This window comes from Podarcis vaucheri, assembly GCF_965113315.1.
Source record: "Podarcis vaucheri genome assembly, chromosome: 5".
Lineage (NCBI taxonomy): Eukaryota > Metazoa > Chordata > Lepidosauria > Squamata > Lacertidae > Podarcis > Podarcis vaucheri.
Window position 1 is genome coordinate 82,658,003 of NC_138763.1, and position 26,329 is coordinate 82,684,331.

At 43.9% G+C, this 26,329-nt stretch overlaps 1 protein-coding gene across 1 annotated transcript in view; it reads right to left on the reverse strand.

The window, feature by feature from the left end:
* TSPAN14 (tetraspanin 14) overlaps window positions 1-25,899 on the reverse strand; it is a 43,610-nt gene extending 17,711 nt beyond the window's left edge. Inside the window, exons 1-2 of the mRNA XM_082222497.1 lie at window positions 25,709-25,899; window positions 8,042-8,139 (exon numbers count right to left, since the gene is read on the reverse strand). Of these exons, the coding sequence (XP_082078623.1) occupies window positions 8,042-8,122 (81 nt within the window). The 5' untranslated portion in view covers window positions 8,123-8,139; window positions 25,709-25,899. The remainder of the gene's footprint in view (window positions 1-8,041; window positions 8,140-25,708) is intronic.
* Window positions 25,900-26,329: the final 430 nt, after the last annotated feature.

Sequence of the window (26,329 nt, forward strand, 5' to 3'; positions counted from 1 at the left end):
ATCAGCATTCAAAAATTTTACAATGTTTCTGTAAATAAATTTTAAATTTCCTCCAATCTTCCTCCACGAGCTCTTCTCCCTGATCTCGGATTCTGACAGTCATTTCCCTCGCTGGCCCAAGTAGGACCAATTCAGCCAGCTAGCCCGGGGGATTATCTAATGCTTATTTCCCCTAAATTGATTTTTGATTTTTGAATTTTATTGTTATTCATGTTTTTATACTATATTTTATGCTGCTTTTATAATTAAGTGTTTTAAATTTGTTGTTAGCTGCTCTGAACCCAGTTTTTGAACTGGGAAGGGCAGGGTATAAATAAATCATCATCATCATCATCATCATCATCACCCCCCTAAAGAAACCCATGCACGAATGCATGGAGCTCACACATTAGAGCAGTGGTTCTCAAAGGTTGTGGCACACCACACTGGTGTGGCAGGAGCGGATGGCAAGGGAAGATTCAAGGGCAACTGAGCATTTGAACATTTCGCTGTTGTATTATACAGTATACTATAGTGTATACTATAGTAACAAGTCCAATTTTTTTGTTTGCTGAATAGATACATTTTCAAAATTAGATACTGAGGACAATCTCACCATATAAATGAGATTACCCAGCCAAAGCAAGCTCACGCCTCACTGAGCTTGTATAAATACGTAAGGTACTGTTATAAGAATTTTTAGGTCTTATATATATATAATAAATGTTCATAAATGTACCAAGCAAACACAAATATAAATATATAAACAACATCCAAAGCCCACAGAAAAAGTCCTAAAGCCATTTTGACTCTTTCAGTTACCTCAAATATTTCTCCACAAGGTCGAAGGAAATGCAGAAACCTCCCCATTGTCCCTGTCCTCACAAATCCTACCTTAAGGGCACATTTAAGGTGTGAATAGGGTGAGCCTGTGACCTGGCTCAGGAATTAAGTACAGTGGTGCCCCGCAAGACGAATGCCTCGCAAGACGGAAAACCCGCTAGACGAAAGGGTTTTCCGTTTTTGAGCTGCTTCGCAAGACGATTTTCCCTATGGGCTTGCTTTGCAAGACGAAAACGTCTTGCGAGTGTTCCGATTTTTTTTTGCTCCCCCCCCCTTTATCTAAGCCGCTAATAGCCTTTTAGCTGCTAATCCGCTAAGCCTTTAATAGCCGCTAAACCGCTAATAGCGCTAATCCGCTAATAGGGTTGCTTCGCAAGACGAAAAAACCGCTAGACAAAGAGACTCGCGGAACGGATTAATTTCGTCTTGCGAGGCACCACTGTATTATCATTACAAAAGAATGGCCAGGCTCCCCAGGTAATCCAGTCAAGTGACCATTAACAGGTAACCTGGCAGACAGGGTAAAAACAAGGCACTCAGATTTCTGTTGTAGACCACCTTTTCTGTGATGTAGGTATGATGTTATCTGTGGAGTGGTCTTGGGCTACATCCCTTCTGTGATGTATGTATGATGTATTGGGGGGTGGTCTTGAGCTACAGGGTGGCAATTTCAAAAGTCTATATAAGGACTTGCACCCCATTGTTCTGGGTGCCTCCTCCCTCCTGCATGGCGGGGGAGGGGTGAGCACCCTGTTGCAACAGTTAATAAAGCTTACTAGCTGCTTTGCTTCTCAATATTCTCTGATTGGTCTCTGTTATTTTCTCCTACCAATAGAGAACCTACAAAAGGAATCTACATGGGCTCTTGGATACCCCAAAAGGTCAGTTTTTTTACTTATATCAGTACATATGTAAGAGGCTAGTTTATAATTCTATTTTGGGAACGATTCACATTCCTATGTAGCTTCATTGTTTTACACTTTCTGGATGTCCCGTGATCATAATATAAAGTAGTTGTGTTCCATTTTATAAATCAAGCATGGTGAGGAGGTTTGTTTGTTTTCCCCCAATGTATTTCTTATTAATTAAAAAAAATGGTGTGGCGTGAGCATATTTTTATTCTGAAAGTGTGGCCTGGAGGGAAAAAAAGAGAGAACTACTGCATTAGAACTACGGGCCATGGACACATTATCCTCTCTGCCGCCATAGCACAACAGTCATCTCCATTTACACAGCAGAACGTGCATCTACGATCTAGCTTTAAAAGCACCTGTAAAAACAGAGGGAAGCTTACCAAGATTTAGACAGCTGTTTCAACTTCCGCTCTCTATGGGAATACAGACCCGCTGCTGGATTTTAAAACTGACCCTGGGAGCCAAGGTGAGCACTGACAAACAAGCAGAGAGAATTCTCAGGGATTCCTGTTGCAGCTTCTGAATTCTTGAGAATTCTCTCTGCACCCTTCACCTTCTTAGAACATCACCCGGGGTTGGTTCCATGTTCATGCTGGAATCCAATGGCTTGGTGTTGCCAAGGGGGAAGCCCAAACAGCTACCCAAAACTTCTAAAAGCTGATTACTTTTCTATAATTTTGTGGCAAACTTCTAACACTGCCTGACCCTCGCTGATACGGATCCTGCACCAAGCACAATATGCACACCCAAAACACACACAAAAAAAAAGGAGTGCAGCCCCCAAACCTCACCACTGGAGCATCTTCAGATCTTCTCTGTCCACAGATAACCAACAGGCCTTTGGTGAGAGTTCAGCTGAACACCAACCCCTTCAACCTCCCAAGCCTAACAAAGAGTATATGCAAGCCTCTGTATCCAATCTAGTTACATTTTCCAGGGGTATTCTGTCAGTTCTCTTTAGATTAAAACAGCCAACTATCCTGTGGGGAGAGTCATTTTAGGGGTTAAACCATGGGTAGGCAAGCTAAGGCCCGGGGGCCGGATCTGGCCCAATCGCTTTCTAAATCTGGCCCGCAGATGATCCGGGAATCAGTGTGTTTTTACATGAGTAGAATGTGTCCTTTTATTTAAAATGCATCTCTGGGTTATTTGTGGGGCATAAGAATTCGTTCATATTTTTTTCCAAAATATAGTCCGGTCCCCAACAAGGTCTGAGGGACAGTAGACCGGCCCCCTGCTGAAAAAGTTTGCTGACCCCTGGACTCAATTTTTTGCAATTTCTTCAGTAAGGGGGTCTTTAATTACTTTTGTGACTGGACAACATTTAGCTTGCTAAGTCTGTTTTTAATGAAGAAGCACATAAACTGCTTTCGGGAAATTTTTATTTTTACCTTCTGAAAATGTCAGGTAATGCTAAATAACACTATAAAATATAAATACAAGTACTTGAAAATCATTCTTTCAATTTTACAAACATTTTACTTCCCAGGCAATAATAAGTTATATTGATTTAACCCAAATATATCTTCAATTCCCAAGTCATGTTACAACCCTTTTTAGCGCTCCTCATTTTGGGAATCTGAAAGCTGGAAAATTCAACACGCCCTATGTAACACCTCAGAAAAACACCACATGCATTGTGACATGAATTTTTTAAAGCAAAAGTTAATTTCCTAGCCTGCTTTAGGATTTTTTATTTTCCTTTCCAGATCTTTGATTATTTTTTTATTTTTTTACAAAGGACAATTGACACAACTGTGTCCTAAACCTTTCTGAAAGCCAGAACTATCCATGGTCTCTGCGGACAACGCTACCTTGCTTTATCGCAACCTAAAAACCAGAAGCACAGCAGGAAATGGCTGACAAGTGTGGTATCTTTGATAAGGATGAAAGGGAAAAAGAAAAAGTAAACACAAAACACATCTGTTTGCATTAAGCCAGGAGACCCCATCTCCTGGTGAATGCATGCATTAGAACTTCACAAAGGCTGATGAGTAAGTAGCAAAGGAAGGTGAGGGGAACTCACACAGAGAGGAAACGCTTTTAACTCACACAAACAGCTCAGCTCACAGATTTTCAAATCTGATATAAAAAGACTAGCCAGACGACCGAGCTTTCAGTGTGGGTGGGTGTGCACTTCACAGAAGCTTTTTGTTCTCATTCTTATTTCTCAAACAGTAGTGGCTAACTCCCAGGGCCCAGGGGCCCGATCCAGCCCACCAAGCCATTCTTCTGCCCCCCTCTCCCCCTCTGTAAATCTTCTCCAGTTTTGATGGTGGCAGAAAAATGGGAGGGGGACCATAGACACAGAGCTGGGCAGTGAGGAAAGTTTGTGTATACACACATGTATGGGTGTGTGTGAGAGAGAGACTGTGGGTGGCGACACTCTAGTATAAAACCCCAGGGTGTATATACAGTCCTCAGGTTAATAATAATAATAATCAGTGCTTTTTCTGGAGGGACGCAGGAGTACGCATTCTCCTAAACATTTCGTGTCTCTTTGTACTTTTATCCATTTATTGTATTTATTTTTCCTGATTTGAACTATAAAATGGTGATTTTCTTGAGTCAAAATGAGAATACCCCTAAACTTTTTTTTTTTTAAAAAAGCACTGATGATGATGACTTGCCACTCCTGTTATATAGGCTGGTTTACACATTCATGCACTCCCTAAAATTTCTCTTAATGACTGGAAGCTAATTTCCTAAACAGGTTCTGCTGAAAATCATTTACATCTTTAAACATGGCAAAGGTAGTTTTTCCTCAAATAGGTTGAATCTTAAACAATTGAAAATGCAGTAAAAAAAAAAGAGTTTGCTTGTAATAGATCCAGTGGTTCAGTGCTCATTTCTTCTCTTTCCAAAATAGGTTTTTATCTTGAACAATTGAAAACACAGTAAATACTTGTGATATACCCGTAGTTCAGTGCTCAGCCCCAGAACAGGCTGCTATCCGCAAGCCTTGGGAACCCGGCGGGAACTCCCGCCAGGCTCCCCAGGCTTGCGGATATCTGCCCGAAGCCCGGGGTGCGCTGCGGAGCGTTCCCCAGGTTTTGGGCTGCAGGCTGCTGTCCACAAGCCTGGAGAGCCCGGCGGGAACTCCCGCGGGCTCCCAAGGCTTGTGGATAGCTTCCTGAAGCCTGGAGAGAAAGAAGGGTCGGTGCGAACCGACCCCTCTCGCTCTCCAGGCTTCAGTGAAAGCCTGCATTCGCCCCATAGGACGCACACACATTTCCCCTTCATTTTTGGAGGGGGAAAAGTGTGTCCTATAGGGTGACAAATACGGTACATAGGATAGCATTACAAAGAAGGAAGCAGAACTTATCCAACGCTGTCGCGCTGTCAAGAGAATATTGCAGCCTCACCTACTTCTCCTACCACAAGGATTTCCCTTCCAGGGAGGGGTTCCATTCAGAGTTTTAACTACAGTCAGCCTTGCATGGGCACAGGCACTTTCACTTACTATCTTTGTGCCAAACCAACTGTGTCACAACCCATGTTCAAAGAATCCTAGAGTTGGAAGAGTTCTTGAGGATTATCTAGTCCAACTCCCTGCAATGCAGGAATATGCAGCTTTCCCATAGGGGGATCAAACTTGAAATACCATGGCATTATCGACACCATGTTCTAACCAACTGAGCTATCCTGGCTGTTAGGAGGCTTACAAACTGTGGCATCAGAGAACTATAAATTGTAAGTTACAGCACTGGTTTGGACAATACTCAAGAGGTTTGAAGTTTTTAATGTTTGGTGTTTTATTGTGTTTTTAATATTTTGTTGGAAGTCACCCAGAGTGGCTGGAGAAACCCAGCCAGATGGGTGGGGTATAATTACTTAATTACTTAATTAATTTTTTTTTATTATTATTACTACTACTACTACTATCCAAATGTGGATTTGGTTTGCCAGCCTCACCTCTACCATCCAGGCAAAAGGATATGTCCCAATGTGGCCTACATACATGGAACCATACCATGGAGGCCAACATTATGGGGTTAATTCACCATATAAAAATCTGGGAATCAACCATATGAATTTGGCTACATATAGGGGTTGTACAGGCATAGCTACAACTGCATGGATGGTGGAGGCAGCATCAGGCTTCATTTAAAGAGCAGGATTGGGCCCTTGAAGTATCATATGAACAGGTGCATTGTTTCAGAGTGAACTGAAAGAGGGTCGGGTGAGGGAGAAAACTGCATCTTTCCCCCCAAATTGGAATCTCCACCCCAGCCCCCCTCCTCCAACCCACCTCGCCCCAAATCCCTCAAACAAGAAAAACTCTACTCTCGGCAGTGGACTTTCCCCACATTTATATTACACGCACATACTTGCAGAGGCTTAAACAGCCTTTGTTCGGAAGATTTGTTGCAGTGTTACTTGTTTCTGTTGGTAAACAAAAGGTAGTTACTAGGAAGCTGGGCTTCCGGATTCCATTATTGTACGGTTAAAGGGCAACAGAAAAGATATCCTTTAATGGATCAAAGAACTGGTTACAATGCCATAAATAGTTGAACTGTTATGGGAATCAAGTTAATGTCCACAGGACCAAGTCTTGCTGTGCTCAGAAAATGAAATGGCAAAAAAGCACACACACAACAGAATACATTCACGAAGTTGTACTTGGCTGGGCTTTGCTCAAAGTGATACTTGCAGAGAGTAGAAAGCTGGACTTCTTAAGTCAGATCTGTGCAGCTTGTGACCGGCCATTAGTTGATAAAATTCCCTGGCTTTGCTGCCTGCTTGGGACTGCAAAATCAGAGAGGTTTTCAAGATCGTGGCAAGCCTCATACATGGCTAAAAACTGTGTTTGTATTGCTGGTACTTTTATAGTTACCCACTTTCATTGGGGAGCAATTTGTAAGTGAAATGAAATAAAAAATTAAATCAAATCCCTTTGGTGGTGGAGGGAGGGAGGGAGAAAAAGAAGATCGTGCCACTCCAAAAGGTAAGTTTGGAGGCCAATTTAACCACATCATGCCAACCTCTAGGGAGACAGTGGTTATGTTGTTGTGGCAGAATCACCTTAACTGCATGGAGGAGCTTTCGAACAACATTTCCTTGTGCCCAGAGACTGGATCTGAGCTTCCAGCCCTCATTTCTTTAGGATCAACATGCCAGAATCTGTCTAGGGAATGTGTTAGTAGTTGGTCAACTTCTACCAAGTGGGTTAGAAGCTCCCAACCAAACTCTGTTAGGGTTCAAGCTTCAAGGGAACAGAAATATATCAGTGTAGACAAGATGATGTTCCTGGCAGACAGCAGGATGTTCATAACGAACGAAGGTTTACGGGGTGACCTTTTTTGAAGGAGGAACCAAGAAACTGAAAGATTCCAAGTTACCCACATTTATACGTTGCTAAGAGAGCCACTGTTCAAATGGCATCACAGTGCTGCTCCATACAGCATGTATACTCCAGGTTGCTATTTTGCTGCTGTTCTGTCTCTTCCCCTGTGTTTTGAAAACAACAGCTCAATATAAAAACCAAGCAAGTGAAATGTTTCCAAATCTGGAGATTACCGTATTTTTCGCCCCATAGGACGCACCAGCCCATAGGACGCACCTAGTTTTTTGGGGGGGAAATAAAGAAAAAAAATTTATTTCCCCCCCAGGTGTGGGGCTGGGGCGGGGGAAGACCGAGCTTCCTCCGACCCCAGCCCCCAGAACAGGCTGCTATCCGCAAGCCGTGGGAGAGCTGCGCGAAATCGCGCAGCTCTCCCACGGCTTGCAGAGGACTGCGCGAAGCCCGAAGCTTGGGGCGTGCTAAGCTCAGCGAGCCCCAAGCTTCTGGGTGCCGGGAAGCTCTCTGCTAGCCGTGGGAGAGCTGCGTCTCCCACGGATAGCTTCCTGAAGCCTGGAGAGTGAGAGGGGTTGGTGCGCACCGACCCCCCTTGCTCTCCAGACTTCAGTGAAAGCCTGCATTCGCCCCATAGGACACACACACATTTCCCCTTCATTTTTGGAGGGGAAAAGTGCATCCTATAGGGCGAAAAACATGGTTAATGGTGGAGAAAACCTCCATGATTATGTTTGGATGTGTTAGACTTCAACAAAGTTGCAACACCAGCTATCAGGTTCTAAAAATCCAAAAAACTAAGGCTTGTAGGGAGATGACAGCTGAAGTCACCCATATGCTATTTCACAGTTTGTCATATCTTGCTTCATCCCATGGTCAACGCATTTTATGTCAACATAAAATCTGTCCAATCTGAGGTACACAGCACCTGAGCATTCAAAACATGGCAGATTTGGCAAGATGACCCTTCTCTACAAAAATAGAAAAAAATAGACGACTGGATACTTACCCAGAAGATTATGTTGTAGCTGAAAAGCAGGTATTTGTACCAACAGCTGACTTCAGCAGAAGAATACCGGTAATAGTGCATCTTTTATAGAGCTGTGACTATGTAGAACCAGGAAAAAAAGAAAAGAAAGATCAGTAAGAAGGAGAAATGCAGTGGCATTCAACATACCCAAGCCACGCCAATAGTCCATAATCATTGGTTAAGTAGCGTAATTCCATATTGACTCACATGGCATTTGGGCATGTAATCTTTTTGTGTGAGCTAATATAACCACTGAGCCTCTTGGGCTTGCCAATCAGAAGGTCGGCAGTTCAAATCCCCATACCAGGGTGAGCTCCCGTTGTTCGGTCCCAGCTCCTGCCCACCTAGCAGTTCGAAGGCACGCCAAAAAGTGCAAGTAGATTAAAAGGTACTGCTCCGGCAGGAAGGTACCGTATTTTTCGCTCTATAGGACGCACTGGACCATAGGAGGGTGAGAACAAGAAAAAAAAATCTCCCCCTCTCTGTTCAGCGCCCCTTCAGCGAAGCAGCAGGAGAAACGGAGCCCCCTCCATTTCTCCTCCCGCTTCACTGAAGGGGCGCTGCGCAGAGAGGGAAAACTGTGCAGCGCCTCTCCAGCGAAGCAAAGCTTTCTGGCTTTCTGTCTTACTGCTTATTTCCCATCTCAAAAGAAAAGAAAAGAAAAGAAAAACATAACATAACATAACATAACAACATAACATAACATAACATATAAAATAATATAAAATAAAATACTGCAATGAACCTTGACTTCAGCTCAATGATCCCCAAAAGGTTTCATTCAGGTATAAACAAGTATGACAATACACCTGTAGACAAAGACGTGCAAAAACAACCCAATACTGTATTCGACAAATGATGAGCATGCATTTGTGAACCAGCCCTGAGAATCATGTTCTCCTTTCCACGCCTGCAAATAACTATCCTACATGGCCTTGGCTCTGTCTCAAATAACACAGCTTAACTAACTTTCTTCACTAAACTCAAAACGCTGTGGCTTCCAGGCTGTAAAAATAGTCAAGGAAAAGACTTTCAACTCTCTTCAAAGTTTGCAGATTAGTCAGCCAATTGCCTCATAGTACTTTCATCATGTAAAAAGACAAACGGCTAGCACAGCCTCTCCAACCCACTCCGGACTCAGATTTGTTTACACTACCTGCAACTGTAACGCTGAACAGATCAGCAGTGAGAGCCTCAAAACCAGAGACAAGTCTTCCTTTCCTCTGCCCTGAATGAGGTAGGCAGAGTTGCCACTTTCAGCAACAGCAGAGACGGATAATGGCAAAAGACAAGAGGAATGGTATTAAGACAGTGCGAAAATGTGTTCCGATATTCTCTGCTCATTACAGATTCTCTGAACATCAGCACGAAACTAATCATTTGAACAGCCCTGAATTGATCAACATCCTTGGTGTGGAAACTGGTATTCTACCACCATTTTAAAAGTTACCACCAAAAGGTGGCATATGTGGTTCCTCCGCTCCTGCATTTTATCCTCACAGCAAGATAGGTTGAGCCAAGAGATAATGAATTGTCCCTTCACCCAGTGAGGCTTCAACCCTATATCTCCCTAGTCCTTGTCCGACTCTCTGAAACCATCACACTAGCTGTAACCTTCAAAAATTCAGGCTTTATGTGCTTTCTTTCTATCAGATCCACATCAATTCATTCCTCCCATTCCTTCTAGAATCCATCTTCCATTCAGAGGACCCACACACAGCCCCTTTCTACTTATCCATCAGGTGCTACCAAGTTTCCCTGCTGCCCCATTCACATTGTCAGCAACCGTTCCGCCAACAAAGGTTTCTGCAAGAAATTTGGTTTCTGCAAGAAATTCAAACAACTGCAATTTCTCCCGCTACTGTGTTCTTTTCCGGTTTCTTGTGTCCAGTGATGGACACTGGAGGACCATAAACAAAGTTTTCTCCATCAGCCTAGTTTAAATGTAAATGGAATGAATCCTAGCTCATTAGGTGACCGAGAATTTCTGCAACGGGGTTAATAAACAGAAATTATCCCCTGCCCTTAGTTTCTCAACTGCTGAAGCAACAAAAGCCAGGCCAAAATCAGAACAAACCTTCTACATATTCTAGAAATGCCCTTGGCTGCCAAATGGAAACAACACTCGAGTGATGGATTGCTATGTTCTCTGAAGGCATCTGTGCTATCAGCCACTTGCCTCAAATGTCTGATTTTGTTGATTAAGGTTTCAGGTAGGTTTTATACAACTGCTTCTACAAAGCTGGGGGTTTTTTTCCAGCCTGATGTGAGCAGTATTAATCCAGGCAGTAGAGCTTCCCATCAGAGTTCCCTGCCCACAAAAAGAAGAAGAAAACCTCTACCACAACCACCCCAGCCTTCTACATTTTGTGCACAGTGGTACCTCGGGTTACAAACACCTTGGGTTACAAACACTTCGGGTAACAGACTCCACTAACCCACAAGTAGTACCTCAGGTTAAGAACTTTGCCCCAGGATGAGAACAGAAATCGCGTGGCAGCAGTGGGAGGCCCCATTAGCTAAAGTTGTACCTCAGGTTAAAACGGTTTCAGGTTAAGAACGGACCTCCAGAACAAATTAAGTTCGTAACCAGAGGTACCACTTTATCTGTAAAAGTCATACATGCAGTAATGTTCTGTTTCCAAACCAAGTGGAAATTGATTTCCAGAAAGGGAGTAGGCCATTTTTGTGCTGGATAGAAACTGACACATGATCAGATACCACAGAGGACAACAGAGTTGTGGTTCATGGAGAAAGGAATTGTTCCCTGTAGCCCTTCATTCTCCCTTCTGTCTCACAGAAGGGCAATGAGACATCTGACCTTATCTGCTGAGGGCACATTTGCTTGGCTACTGCTGACTGGAGAATAGCCAGCAAGACAGTCGTGTTTCTCCCCATTCTGAAACTCCCTGACCCCTGCAGTTCTTTTACTCTTCCACTTTCCTCCACCATCTCTAAACGAGTCCTTAGAAACTCAGATATATAAGCTAGGTGCCAAATGGCTCCTTAAACCAAAATTGCAGTCTATGTCTAGTTGCCATTTGGGAGCGAAAGGGCTCCAAAGTCTTATTTTTCAAATGATGGACTGTGATTGATTATCAGTTAAACATCTGGCTAGTTTAGATGACAACCTTGAGCTAGGTTGAGAACTTTGAAAACTTAAAGAAGAAAGGTTACTTGATCCAAGGACAAATTGGCCTATTCATATCTCTTTTTCTTAATGGTGATGGACCATTCATAACATAGGGATATTCTTCAGAACTGTGAGCAGGGAAGTTGGGGTGCGGTAAGTGAAGACAAGCTACAACAATGAACTATAACCATGTTCACCGCTCCTGCTTAGGTAGCACAGAAAAAGCATTTTGGTTCCTGAAATTCATTCCATTTGTACAGATAAAATATAAACCCACAGAATTCTATAGGATGTGGTAATATTGTGTGAAAACAGTCCAGATCCAATGATGCCCTGGCACATACCTCCCGATGGTGGAGATGTCAGGCGCCAGCCTGGCACCAAGGCATCTTCACTTGGTCGCAAGTGGTCGAAAGCCAGGTGCAAAATGCGCCTGGCATCTGGCTAATTTCAAACAGGGAGTCCTTGCCACCTATAGCCTATGACCCCCCATTTAGCCCTCAGATTCTACCCTTAGGAAATTGGAAAGCATACATATCAGACTGGATGATAAATCTCTCGGTTGAACAGATGTCAATTGTGGTTACTTAGTTGTGAAGGATTTGCATGAAGGATTTGCTGTACAGTGGTACCTCGGGTTACATACACTTCAGGTTACATACGCTTCAGGTTACAGACTCTGCTAACCCAGAAACAGTACCTTGGGTTAAGAACTTTGCTTCAGGATGAGAACAGAAATTGTGCTCGGGCGGCGCGGCGGCAGCAGGAGGCCCCATTAGCTAAAGTGGTGCTTCAGGTTAAGAACAGTTTCATGCTAAGAACGGACCTCCGGAACAAATTAAGTACTTAACCTGAGGTACCACTGTATTCATATTTTAAAAGCAATACTGCCTTTCATACTGTTTGGCACCTGCCAAAACACCCCCTTCCACACAACTATCTATGGCACAAGAGTCCTTCTGGACAAAGCACTGGTCAGCCATAGACTCAATATCTAGCCTTGGACAAATCCTTTTCTTTCCGTCTTAATTCCCATCGTATAGAAGGGAGTTCAAAAGTTATGGAGTAAAAGCAGTGAAGGATTCTTCTAGCAGATTAGCTATCTGGCCATGAATGGGCCACTTTTTCACAATCTCTAAGGTAGGAGATGTGTTGGAAGACCTTTGGAAGGTAAGATGTGGGTGTGTGCAAGGAGGAAAAAGAATTGGAGAAGGTGCGACAAGAACTAGATCTGAGGAACATCACATCATAATGTTCAGCTGCTAGGGCTTTACAGGGACATAATTTATGCCCCCCCCCCCAATTTCTTTTTTTGGTATCTTGAACAGTTTAATGGATTTATCCTGAAGAACAAAAAATGCACACTTTAGCAAAATTGCAGAAAATGTGACGCATGACTTGTCCGCTGTACCCGACACATACACTATGTTTACCAAACCCGTATTTCAAACAGGACCTATGTCGTGTTCCAACATTCTCCACCCAGCACCCAACCCACAAAGGCAGAAAAGGAAGCTAACATTAAAAACAGGCAAACTTTGGGCAGGCTGCATGTCAGCCAAAACAATAACAACAATAATTATGGGCTCTAAATCCTGCTTTTAAAAGAATCCAAATCTATATCATATGTAGGCTTGTGTAAAATGTAAAGTGCAACTCTTCTTGCTCCAAGGCAGTTCCTTTTTCCGAGAGATTTGCAGGACACAGTTGAAGAATACGGTCTTCCTGTAACTCGGACACTACAGTGCCTCCCCTACTGAGGAACTGCTTTACAAAAGCACAACGTCAGAAGGAATCAGATGCCAAGTGTGGAAAGTGCACTCCAAGGCAGGGGTTGCCAACCTTTTTTGGACCAGTGGGCACAATTTTAATATTTAGGGAGTGTTGGAAGCGTCAGTCCCAAGCTGGCTGAGTTCAGGGTATGTGGCATAACCATGGGGAGAGTGGCATAACACAACATTAAAGAGACAAATCACCCCCAACGACCTTATGATTACCATGGGAAATCAGTTGGGTCTTGCTGGTCCTAGTTATGGAGATTTCACACAGACAGACACTGGTGCTGTTACTGTCTAGTAACAAGGAGCAATTCTTATTACCAGTAAAAATGTACAAGGCAGCCGCACCACCCTCGTTTCACAGAATTTGTTTCGATTAGAAGTTAACAGCACATTTTGCCCCAAAATGTCTTATTTTCCCCTAGGAGGGCCAGAGACTTACTTTAAAAACGAAACAAAAAACCACAACTGAAATCTCAGAGTCTGGGCCATCTGCGCACTGGCCTTGCTGCAAAGCTTTCATGGATGCCATGAACCTTGCTCCAAAGGATTACTGAGTTAAGATAAGCTTTTCTGGGAGTTGGCGAACCATTAAGGCTCCTTTGCCCCGTTTCAGTGCATTGAAAAGCAAGTGGAGCTGTGATTATTTGAGTATTCTTGTGAGGCCCCAGTATATGGAAGAGGCTGCTTAGTAGGTTATAGCAGCTAACTTCCAGGCCACTCTAGCTTAGCCTTGCCTTCTGTATGCCTGTTAACTTTCTTATTCTACTTGATGTGCCTTCTTCCTACAATCAGACCCTTTCAACACACTTTGTCTTGCTTGCCTGCTATGGCCTTTTTCCTGACACCTCCCCTAAGGGCTTTTCATATCCTGAACCGACCCAAACTTCCTTGTTGGATCCCAAACAGTTAAAATGCTTACACTAGGGTGAATCTGTATTCCTAACAGGAGGACTTCGGAAATCAGTGTTGTTACTCACCATCCCCCACTCCTGCCTTTCTGAACTAAGAGATATATTTGTTTGCACAAAAAATTGCACACATATGTGCTAACTTACGAAGCACTACCTACAACTTTTTGCAAAACAAAAGCAGCTTTGGACATGGCAGATTTGAGGGGAGAAGTGATGGGGGGGGTGAGCTTAAAATCCATTTCCTGGTTGCTGTTCGGCCTCCCCAAATTTTGCTCCCCAAGCTGCTTCCTAACACAACCCAAGAGGCTCCAGACACATGTTTGGGAGAGTACAAGAGTTTAGATCCTGGGAGGAGGACAAATAGTTGGAGGGGTGGGGCACCATTTGAAGTTGAAAACTAAGCTTGCCAGGAAATGCTTAAGCAACCCCTCTAGACCACTTCTCTGTTCACATTCACCCCTTTTCAAAAGCAGCTTGACTCACAGGGGTCAGCAAACTTTTTCAGCAGGGGGCTGGTCCACTGTCCCTCAGACCTTGTGGGGGGCCAGACTATTATGGGGGGCAGGGAATGAGTGAATTTCTATGCCCCACAAATAACCCAGAGATGCATTTTAAATAAAAGCACACATTCTACTCATGTAAAAACATGCTGAGTCCCAGACCGTCTGTGGGTCGGATTTAGAAGGCAACTGGGCCACATCCGGCCCCCAGGCCTTAGTTTGCCTACCCATGAGCTAGAGTTTACCAAAAAAAGAGAAGAGAAATAAGTTGTTGGAAATGTGTTCTAAGCATTTTGGCTAGGGTCTGGGGAGTGGTTGTAGTGTATTCATTTAGGCAGGAAAAGAGCAAATCTTCCCGATTGTCAGGACATTAACATCTCACTTTTTTAAAAAAAAACACCATCACCACTTGGCAGGGTAATGCGGGTGGAACAACTTACCATGTGGTGGAATGCACACTGTAGTTTGGCAATTTGGTAAAAAAAGATAAAAGGGGGGGGTCTGTAATGACCCTCCAACCTTTAGCTTGTTTGTGTCCTGCTTCCCCAGCTACATTCCAGATTTCCAGAAACCAACAGACTATTCAGCGTCCTTTCGAATAAAGACTTACTTTGCATGCACATAACTCATTATTGTTTGCATATTACCATGCATGCTGGTGGCGTTTAGTAGCGTTTCAAAAGCAACCATTTGTTTCATCTATTTGTTCCATGAATGTACATTCCAAATGCCAATTCCAACTCGCACGCTGGTCTAGTTGCGTGGGTGGGTGACATTCATAAAAGGGACACTTCTTTCTTACCAAGCCCATATTTTCTCAGTGTGGCAGTTTCTCCCTTCCTCTCTGGATGAATCACACTATGTTTCTCAAGAATTCACTCCCCAGCCACCTCTAAAGCTTCATTAATAATAATAAAAATGCCTATGAAAAGACCCTGCTTTGCATATGACTGACAAAGATTGGAAGTAATTTACTGGCCAGCAAGGCAGCTTAGGGTTTCTAGATGCCTTTATTCCAACTTAAATCTGAGCTAGTCTCAGAAAACAAGACACACTTTAGAGAAACTTCAATAGTGTGTAGGAACCTACATCGGAACTGAAGAGCAGTGACGACGTGCATACTGCAAATTTCGGCCAAAAATGCAGAAAAGAATTCAAGATGTATGAAAAGTTACTGTTCTTCACTGTGTTATTTAGGGAGGGAAAGGCTTTCCAACAAACACACACACTCTCTCTCTCTCTTTTTCTCTCAACTAGGATGGGGGTCATGAGAAAGTTTCACCCATTGTGAGATGACTCCTTCACTGAGAATGTGGACAACTTCTCTCAAAACGCTTTTGTGTCGCAGGCCTCATCTAAAAAATAACAATGAATTGTTTGGCAGCTCTTGGGAGCCCTTTGAAAGACCTTACAAAAGTTACCCCCGAAATGACACGGCAAGAATGTGCTCAGAACAAAACAAAAAACAAAAAAACCCTTCAAATCTTCAAAGATGCAGCCACTCATCTGAGGCATAAATAAAGCAGCCTCTGGCTTAACCAGGAGATGCCACACCTGTTGAGAGAGGAAGCGAAACTAAGCCTGAGAGAACAGATGTGGCGGAAAGGGAGGTTTGATTCTGACACGTTTCAGTGGCCTAGAATGATACTGCCCATTTTGTTAAGGGCCTAGATGTTACTATGCAGACCTGCAAAAATCTCATTATGAGTTTTAACACCCACTTCACACGGTTAACACATCATAGGGTTTAATGCTGTGGCTGTGGCAAGACATTTTGCTACTCAAAAGCACACCCCACACTGGAAAGACCAAAAATCATATTTGCATCTTCATCTAACCCTTCCTTCCTTCTACTTCAAGGAGCCACAGTCCTATGCATGCTTACCTGCTAGTAAGTCCTGCTGAACTCAGTGGTACTTACACCCTGCATATAACCACACCACATATCCCCACAGCACACACTTTTTTCCTGTGTCCCCACCCCCACCTTGCAAAACCAGGATTGGTCCCCTGAGGCCTACCTCCTCCTTGTGTTGTTGCTATGACAGCTGCTCCTCATCAGCCACATAGTTTTGCAGGTGAGCAGACAGAGCCGCCCAGAAGACATCTTGCACCATCACCCTTCCATGCCCAATAGCCACGAGCGCACACCTTGGCTCCCCTCCAACTGATGTGGAAGGAGAGGCAGCCCAGAGAATTCCACACCTCATATTTAGTTTTGAGTTGGAGAGAAGGAAGAAGAGGAAGAGGAACAAAGCAGAACAGCTGTGATAGTGTGGTGGGGCATCAGCTCACTTTCGTTTGGCACACTATCGTTTGGTTTTTGTATGAGTAAAAAAATAATCTTCCAGTTCTGAAAGATGCCCCAAATCTGCTGCCTGAAGCAGTTCAGCTTTCTGCATAGTCAGCCCGGTCTTGACTCTTAAACCAGTTTTCCCCAACAGGGGTTTGGACTAGATGACCACTGGGTCCCCTTCTGACTCTACAATCCTATGCTCATGCAAAAGCATCCCATAAGAGATTCCACTACAACAAACCATCTGTGTGTTTTTTGATCCTGAATGGCTTCTAGTGGTGCAGCAATCAAAAGCTGCTGTCACATTTGCAAAGCTAAGCAGAGTCTGGGGTGGTTTCAAATTGGATGGGGGACCATGTGTCAAGATTCCTGCATTGCAGAGGGTTGGCTAGAAGACCCTCAGAGTCCCTTCCAATTATGAAATTCTTTATTTAAAAAACCTATACCCTGGGGGCAGTTTCCAGTAATGAAAACCAAAAACAGATACACACACTACTACAGTGCTACCTCAGGTTACATATGCTTCAGGTTACATACGCTTCAGGTTACAGACTCTGCTAACCCAGAAATAGTGCTTCAGGTTAAGAACTTTGCTTCAGGATGAGAACAGAAATCGTGCTCCGGCAGCGCGGCGGCAGCAGGAGGCCCCATTAGCTAAAGTGGTACCTCAGGTTAAGAACAGTTTCAGGTTCAGAACGGACCTCCGGAACGAATTAAATACTTAACCTGAGGTACCACTGTAATTTATCCATCACTTTTACATACTTTCTCCAAGGAGGTTGGGGACTGTGCTATTCTTTCTCACAATTACCTGTAAGAGAGATTAGGCTGAGGAATAGTGAATTGCCCCTGGACCTCCCAGAGAGCTTCAAGGTCAAAACAAAGGTTTGAACCCAGGTCTGCCTGTTCCAAATCCAACCCTCCACCCATTACATCACGTTGTCCATCATGTGACCAACAGGAGCAGCAGTTGAAAGTCAGGGTAGCTGGGAACCTTTTTTTCCCATTGTGCATTTTCCCCCCAGAGGTTCCTTTCATTCGCCTATGTCTCAGCCGTGACCTGTCTGAACTCTATTGTACTGAGTAGAATGCCCAGAGAATGCTTGGGATTATAGCTAGGAGCATTGCTGCGGCAAGGCAATCAGTCATTGATGCTACCACAGAGAAGGCTAAAGTTCAGGATCCCCTAGCACCAAGCACATAAACCAAGACGCTTTCTTATTTACGTTTGCCCTGCTCAGGCGTTTTTCAAACGGCAGATGGGAAGACAGGACCAGTTCCACCACCTCAGGCAGTTTGTTAGAGCCAAAGGACATCACTTTGGTTAAACCTGCTGCAGCCGTCGAAGACAGAAGAAATTTTCTCATTCTAGTTCTGGCTTGACAGGCGCAACATTTCTGCTCACGATCAACTGGGAGCAAAGGAAGGATGGAGGGCTGATTTTACGGAAAAGCAAAGAGTCAGGCAGCAGGGTCTACTCAAGGAAGGGGAGAATATTCCAGTCTCATGCGCCAGACACAGAAACCTGAACAGCAGCTGACTCCAAGTCTGCTACCAACCATCTTCGGCCTCTTGTCTGTCCTGATGCAAAAAACGAGCACAAGTGGTCCTTTTGTAAGCTAAAGAGAGGTGGACAATGGCACTATAGTTACAGAAACCAGTAAAAGCTCATTTCTTCTGCCAGAAATCTGGAAAGTGCTGCTTGCAACCAGCAGCGGCTGGCGTTAACTTTTCCACTTTTAGAAATGCGTTGTTTCGTAAAATTAATTAGTAACATGGTGGATGAACACAGTACAAATAAACTGGGCAACTGGAATGGTGACTAGTCAAAGCTGAAAGCCAAGCTGTACTTAACTATCCCCAGGAAGCAGATACGATATTTACATGTGCAGTTCTTCATGCATGTGAAAATGAATACACTGATAGCTTTAAGAGCTTTTCTTCTTCTTTTGTCTTAGAATCTAAACAATGTAAGAGAAATGTGCATTACTGTGTTTTTAGCAATTCTCTATTTTATATGTAAATCATATAAAAAGTCATGTTAAAGAAAAGGGCGGGGTAATACTACTACTACAAGTTTTATTATTATTATTTTTACTGTACTACTACTATTACTATTATTATATGTCATTTGAAATATTTACAAGTATTGCAATAAAAATATTTTCAAGTAAATTTTGAATTTGTTTAAGGATTCAAACATCACAGCCAGAGTAATTCTTTTTTGTTGTTTGGTGGATGGGTGGGGAGGTGAAAGCCATGGCCAAGCTATCAATGTCCTTCCCACTCACTGCAACCACACTGGAGGTTGGATGCTCCTCTCTTTCTGCCTTCCGCATTTCTTTCTCCTTCCTCTGCAGCAAACAGGAGATCCACTATATCACCTCTGGGGGTGGCGTAGCTTGAGGACTCCTTTTGGGGACATCTGGGGAAATGGGGCGAGTTAAGGTCCTGTGTGGCGCTGTGGGTTAAACCACAGAGCCTAGGACTTGCTGATCAGAAGGTCGGCGGTTCGAATCCCCGCGATGGGGTGAGCTCCCGTTGCTCGGTCCCTGCTCCTGCCAACCTAGCAGTTCGAAAGCACATCAAAGTGCAAGTAGATAAATAGGTACCGCTCCGGCGGGAAGGTAAACGGTGTTTCCGTGCGCTGCTCTGGTTTGCCAGAAGCAGCTTAGTCATGCTGGCCACATGACCCAGAAGCCGTATGCCAACTCCCTCGGCCAATAAAGCGAGATGAGCGTCACAACCCCAGAGTCGGCCACGACTGGACCTAATGGTCAGGGATCCCTTTACCTTTAAGGTCCTGTAGATTCTTGGCTGCCTCTGACACATCCCTCCCCACCCCATATGCTACTGGCAAAATGTACTGGTGGCGGCCTACCTATGCCAACCGAGTGTTCAGGTGGCTTCTGGTGGTATAAGCGCTCTCCAACTGATGGGCTTTCCTGCCTGGTGGTCCCTATATACCTACATTCTATGGCTTCCCACCTGCTCTTAAGTCATCTTTAGGACTGCAGCCAGAGTTAGCAACTCATATATATAATATAATTGCAAAATGGCACCTTAAACCTAGGTTGTGATCGCCACAATGGGATGTCTAGGTGCTTTTGTGTGGCCTTTTTTTGTAACTGAATTTATTATTATTATTATCATCATTATTTTCATTTATATACTGCTTTATATTTTAAAGTACAAATCTCAAAGTCGTTTACAACATATCAAAACATCAAGCAAGCCAATCCAGAATAAAACAGAAGCTTCAGGAAAATATGTCCTATCCTTCTCATTTTGTTTTCCCCAGGCGCTAACCTGGCATCCAGAGATCTCCATGTGGTCACAACTGGACCCGCATTAGTTGCAAAATGTGCCTGGCTAATTTCTAACACTGCCTGTATGCACTTTATTGACTTTCCTCCCCTGCAATCATATACCGGTAATTCATTTCAGCCACTTTTGCCTTCTTGAAAATCATTTCAGAAACTTATACAAATTTTAAATTAAAAAACCTACATAATTATTGTTGTTCATTTTATTTATTAAATGTGATGTCACTTGAATGCGCTAAACCAGATTTCAAGTGATTTAGGGCACTGAGAATTCTTCCAGATTCATTAAGCGATCCAAACTCTTCCAGAAAACCCACATTTCTATTTAGCAGTGTCTTTGCGTGGGATTTTACTTGAGGATTTTAGTTGTTTGTGTCTTTTTAGTACCTTTTCTATTGTCCAGCGCAAAGGACAGGATACAAATGTGACAGATGCTCTGAAGGCTCGACAGAAAAGGAAAGCTTATAAATAGCAGAAAGAAATGAAGTATAAACACAGTTTTTTGAGGTTGCTGAGGGAAAGAGGAGGACATTCTTTGTGGAAGCTATTCTCCTATTTCCTCATTCTTGTATCTTTTCATTATAGCCACAGAAGTATATCCAGCTTCCTCAGTCCCTTCCTTTGCTAGCGTCTCCCAATAAATAAGGAAACCATCTGGCCACCTTCTTTAAACTAAGCTTGCAAATTCATTATTGATCCTTAAAACCCTGAAGAAAAAGGAATATATATATATATGGGAGATTGTTCAAAAAAGAACTCTCAAAAACAGTCATTCTATAATCAAATAAAATATCCATGAAACAGTTGGGCGGGGGGGGGGGGAGTCAGTCCATTACAAACAACTAGATCCAAGCCAAAAATTTCTCAGAAGAGAGATCCCACCCCCTCACTCCAGAAAAAGTCCACTTTGCAGATTTTTTTGCTGAATATTCTCCACCATTTTGGGTGACAGCCCCTATTTTTCCTCTACGATGCCGTACAATGCTGAAGAATGCAAAATGGGGGTCCCGTTGTCCAAACTTGCTGCTAAAGCAGCTCCCCACCTCCCAAAAAATGGAAAAAAAGAAGGAGCTGTACTATTGATACTGCTGAGGAACTGTTGGATTCAACTGCTTCTCCCTGATGAAATTCAGTGTAACAGCGTCCCAAATTCTCTGGCCGCAATAAAAAGGCTAAAGAATTTCAAGAAGTGTTTTACATGCAGAACTGTAACAAAACAAAACAAAACAAAACAAAACAAAACAAAACAAAACAAAAAAAAACCCACCCTGGTTGTTTTCATAAGCATCCCCAAAGACAATGTTTGGCAGACTCCCTTCAGGAAGCTGTTTCACGAGAACGTTGCCGTGACAGAGACAGAGCAGTTCTGGGTCACCATCTTCAGTCCAATTTCCAGAAGTAACTCGTGCTGTAATAAATGTGCCAGTCTTTTAAGGAAGCCGTTAGCCTTTTTGTTTCCTCTGGAAGCAATGGCAAAGCTCCACCAGGAGATCAAGATGTTAACACTTCTTGCAGACATTCAGCAACTTTGGTGGTGGTGGTGGTGTGGTTTTAAAAAGGCTTCTCCCTCCCAACCCGCCATATTTGTTTGAAACTGAACTTCAAAGACTAGGTAGTGGGCAAATGTAAATATATGCAATCTGATCAATAGTTTGCACTGCCTACCGCTCATTCACCTGAAGAAACAAAACAATTTGTAAAGGTGGTTTCCATTTAGACATCTTTTTTGCATCTTACTAGAACTGGTCACCATATCTCTGGCCAGGAAAAGACTTGGTGTTACCAACCTCTTAACACTGGTTATGAAATAGGGGGCAGACACCCCTCCCCACCTCTTCTACAAGGCACAGATCTCCCTCTTTTTGTCCACTATAAGCCACTGTTTAGTGTTACTCTGCATCTGCACTAACCAGGGGGAATCTTGGTTAGCATTAGCCTCTTAACTCATTTAAACTCTTGGTGTTAAATCTGGATTTGCAAACCCAGTTTAGCATGAACCATAGTTAATGTCATTGCAGATCCAATGCTAAGCCACATTTAAAAGCCACTGGTGGAGAAGGTGAGGATTTGGAGAGGAATCGTGAGCAAACAGTTCACTAAGAGATCTTAAGTGGGATCATATTTAAAAGTTCTGAAGAATTATTATTTTAATATCATATGCTTTCAAGTAGCAGCTTCTGTACCAGACCTTTCGATCATACCCTTCCCAACTACACACTGCCTATCAGAAAAATATCCTTCAGTAATGCCAGTAGCTTCTTTTTCTCAAGGCCAGAACCGTAGCTAGGTGATTTTGCACCCATGGCAGAACCATCCAGATTGCACCCCCTAGCCACGGACAAATTAGCTTTTCTTTCCGCCTATCCTCTATCCCCTGCCCTCCATCCATTCGACTCACCCTCTATTTAAAACCATTTCTTATGAGGCAATAATTGATATTTATATTTATGGATATATTTTTAAGCCGATTTTGTGGAAGGCCCCCCCAATCGCCTGCGCCGCTGGTGGGGGCCCATCTCACCACCCCTTAGCTACAGCCCTGCTCAAGACACCAAGTACTTGCCTGCAGTCATTTTTGCAGTGCTGAGAAACACAAAACAAAAGCTGGTGTATCAAATGCTCACTCTGTCTCACACATTTGAATGACCCACACATTTTTATCCCAAAGTCATCAAGAAGCACACTCTCAATAAGAGGAAGCCAATACTCTTTAGCTTGGTTCAGGTGCACATATCTTGGCTGACTAACCCTCTAACTATTTGGAGTTTGTTTAAGATCCTGACTTGTTGTGATCCTAGTAACCACGGTTTCCTGGTTGGGATGTAACAACAAACAATGGTTAATCTAAGAATTCCTAGATTTAGTTGCATCACAATAGCCCCCCCCCTTGGGTGTTCTCCATGTGACACACTCTCAACAAGGCCTCCTCTGATTGTCTTAGAAGCAGAAAGACGTATGAGAGATAAGAAAATCCCAAAGGTATGCAGGTTCCAGACCATATAGACCATAAACATAATAGCCAGCAGGCTAAAAATTGTGCATGATAGCAAAATTTACAAGTACTTTCCACACAATCCCATCGTGCTGTGGAAACAGAGCTAAGAGGCATAGCCTTGAACTTTTGTCACCCAACTGAAAGCCACCATTTGCGGAACAGTGACAGATTATGGAAACCACTCTCTGCCTCTCCCCTATGGCACTATCTGTGAGGAATTGGTTACTGAACAAAAAGCAGTGTTCACTGTGTGACCATCCTATGGCACTGGGACCCCACAAATGTGCAGTCATTCGCTTGACTTCAGGTCTCAGTGTCCTCTCCACATCAACTGCTAAGAGCTTGGCGCATGGATGTAAAGATTCAGTGTAAGCGAGGAAAATGAGGATTGCTGCAGGGAACCCATCTTCAGTGGTGCTCCTGTCATTACACCAATACAGGATTTGGCCCTTGGCTAGCTTCCAGGTCTAGAACTACAACAGGTCCTCCTTCCAAGCCACCACAGATTGAAGGTGTGATCCCTGTATGGGACAGCTGCATATTCAGGTTGGACGAGATGATCCTCAGGCTCTCGTCCAACTCTGTAATTCTATGGCTCTGATAGTACCACTCCACACCTACAATGTTTCACCCCTGTTCAAGGAAATAGGCTCTGTTTTTATTCAGAAATAAATTTAGTCTGCCAACTAACAAGAGGAATTTAAAATCAGAGCTGCTAACTGTGAAGTAACTGGAATGCTTGGTGACTCAATGGGAAGTACAAGGCAGGGAGTGGTTGTGTCTGAAGCATCAGCATATCAGTACCAGATGAGACTTTGCCTTGCCTAGCAAATCCACAGGCAGGGCCACTCCCAAGAGTTGCAAGGTTTTATCATTTTGTGTCCAGGCAAAACTTTTCTGGGCAGTGCCACCTTTCTCACTTTGCACAGAGCACCCAAGAAATTCAGGTGACCAACAGTCCCATTTTCTGGTCTCCCAAGGATACCCTGTCCAGAAAGGGTACCTTTTCCGAGGACCCAGTGTATCCACAGGAACAACCAAACTGAGTGAGCACAATGTGGAAGAAGATAGCTTTCTATGTGCAAGAAGTTATTCCCTGTAAGTCTGCAAGTTTCCCTTTATAAGTCCCTAATCCCCTCAAGAGAGTTACAACTCGAAGAGTGGTTTAACACTGAATCCCTCTTCCCAGGGAGCTCTGCAAATTGTAGCTCTTTAAAGGGAATAGGGGCAACTCTCAGCACCTTTCACAAACTACACTCCCCCATTCATTGGGTGAACCCATGTCTGTTAAAGTGATATGATCCTGCTTTAAATGTAAAGTTCAGACAGGGCCCAAGAAGCTAACCAGCCTAGTAGCCAATTCTTCCTTCACCACGGACAACAGGGCAGCGTCCTCTACTGCACAAGAGGGCAGGCCACATGAAACGCACACCTTTTCTTTCCATCCTGCCAATGTAAACCACCCTGCCTAACAGTAGGGCCGGCATGCAGTTAGCTGAAAGCAGATAATAAATTCAGCAGTGGGAGTTATTCAGCTGGATGGTTTAGTTTTGAGCCTACTAAGTTTCCATCATCCTATGAACAACAACAAAAATGTTAGCACATTTGCAAAGCTAAGCAGTACGGTTTCAAACTGAGTGGAGGACCACATTTTGAGATTCCTGCTTTCTAGGGGGTTAGACTAAATGACCCTTTCCAAGTCTACAATTATATGATTCTATGAACCCCCATTTATTGGATGCAAATTGTCTCACCACTAGTATACTGTTAGTTTACTACTAGTTTTATCAGGAAAAAAATATAGTGTCGCTTATCTAAACTTTTCACCTGAAAACAAGCAACTATAAGTAGTTCAGAAAGCCAAAGGGATGAGACCGGGTGTGGCAAATAAGTCATAATTTTCCTGTCAAATGAGCTACGCAAACACTCAATGGGAAGCCAGGAAATTGCTCTCAGGAAAAGGTTCAGCAGAACTGAATTCAGTTTTCATGGGAGGAGGGGGGAATACCTCTCAAAACAAGTTAAAGCTCCTCTTTCCCTAGTCTGCCGATTTAAATATTTCAAAGGAGGAAAACTTTAAAAAACACACACACACTCATCTGCCTTCCCCAATGGAGAATGAAAGAAACAAACCTCTGATAAATAGGATAGTTTATTAATATGTCAGGGAAAAGATGTGTACGTTCAACAGGAAAAGCACTTTAAGTTCATCAACCCTCGAGTTTCAGTCTTGTTTTTAATAACAGGAGCAGCCATGTGAAACTAAGGGGCCGATTGTTTTTAGATGCTTTCGCCCGAAATCGAGTTAAATAAAGGTGGGGAAGAGAAACAACCCACCTCCCCAAACCGATACAACAATACACAAAATTCTGGTTTTGGTTGCTTTCGGAACTCGAAAGCGGAAAACTCTCTGCCCTAGCTGAACTTGCTATGGGCCTTCTGAAAGCCCTCCCCGTTTCCTGAAAGGCCCTGCAGCTCACCAAAGGGGGGATATATGTAAATATATATATTTGTCCACGTTCTGCGAGCAACTCGATCCCAGTGGGCAAGGCTCGCGCAAGAGGAGGCTTGGAGCGGAGAACAACAAAGCGAAAGACAACAGGGTCGAGAGAGAAAACCAGCAGTTAAAGTTCTAGGAACCACAACCGGGTCGGGCAGCGGAGGCGAGCGCGAAGCTCAGGAGCGCACAGGAAACCAAACTTACCAAGTAGCAGGGAGCCTGGCAAGTTTCCACCAAGTTGTGGGGGGAGAACCCCGAAGTGCCTTCGAGGGAGAGACAAATTCAGCTCCTTTCGTGCTTTAAGCGTTCCATGAGTCCGCCTAAACGCCGCCCAAGGAAAGCGAGCCTGGAGAGGAGCGAGGTGGGCGTCGGGGCTGCCCTCGTTGCGCGCTGCCTCTGTTCTTGGGCAGGACAGGAAATCTCATGCGCAAAGCTCGCCTGGCCACGCCTGTTTGACAACCCGGCGCGCCCTCCCCCACCGGCGTTTCTTTCCTTTCTTTCTCTCTCTGTCGTTCCCTCCCTTGCCTAGTAAAAGGGAAGTGCGAGGCTGGGGACAGCGAGCTCCCTCTCCCTTCCTGCGCGCGGCATAACATCCGTCGAGCCGCGCCGCGTTTCGGAGAGCCTGGTCGCAGCCTTGCGCGGAGAAGGGCCCTGAGAGCAAGGCGTCGCGCGTCCCTCGTTCTGCAGAGATGGGGGGGTCAGGGGTGCCAATTTGAATAAAATATTAAGGGGGCAGGTAAGCCCCGCCCAGCATAATCGATCACATGATGCTGCATATTCATACTATTTGATTGGCAATGTTCGTCAACTGAGGAGGGAGGAACC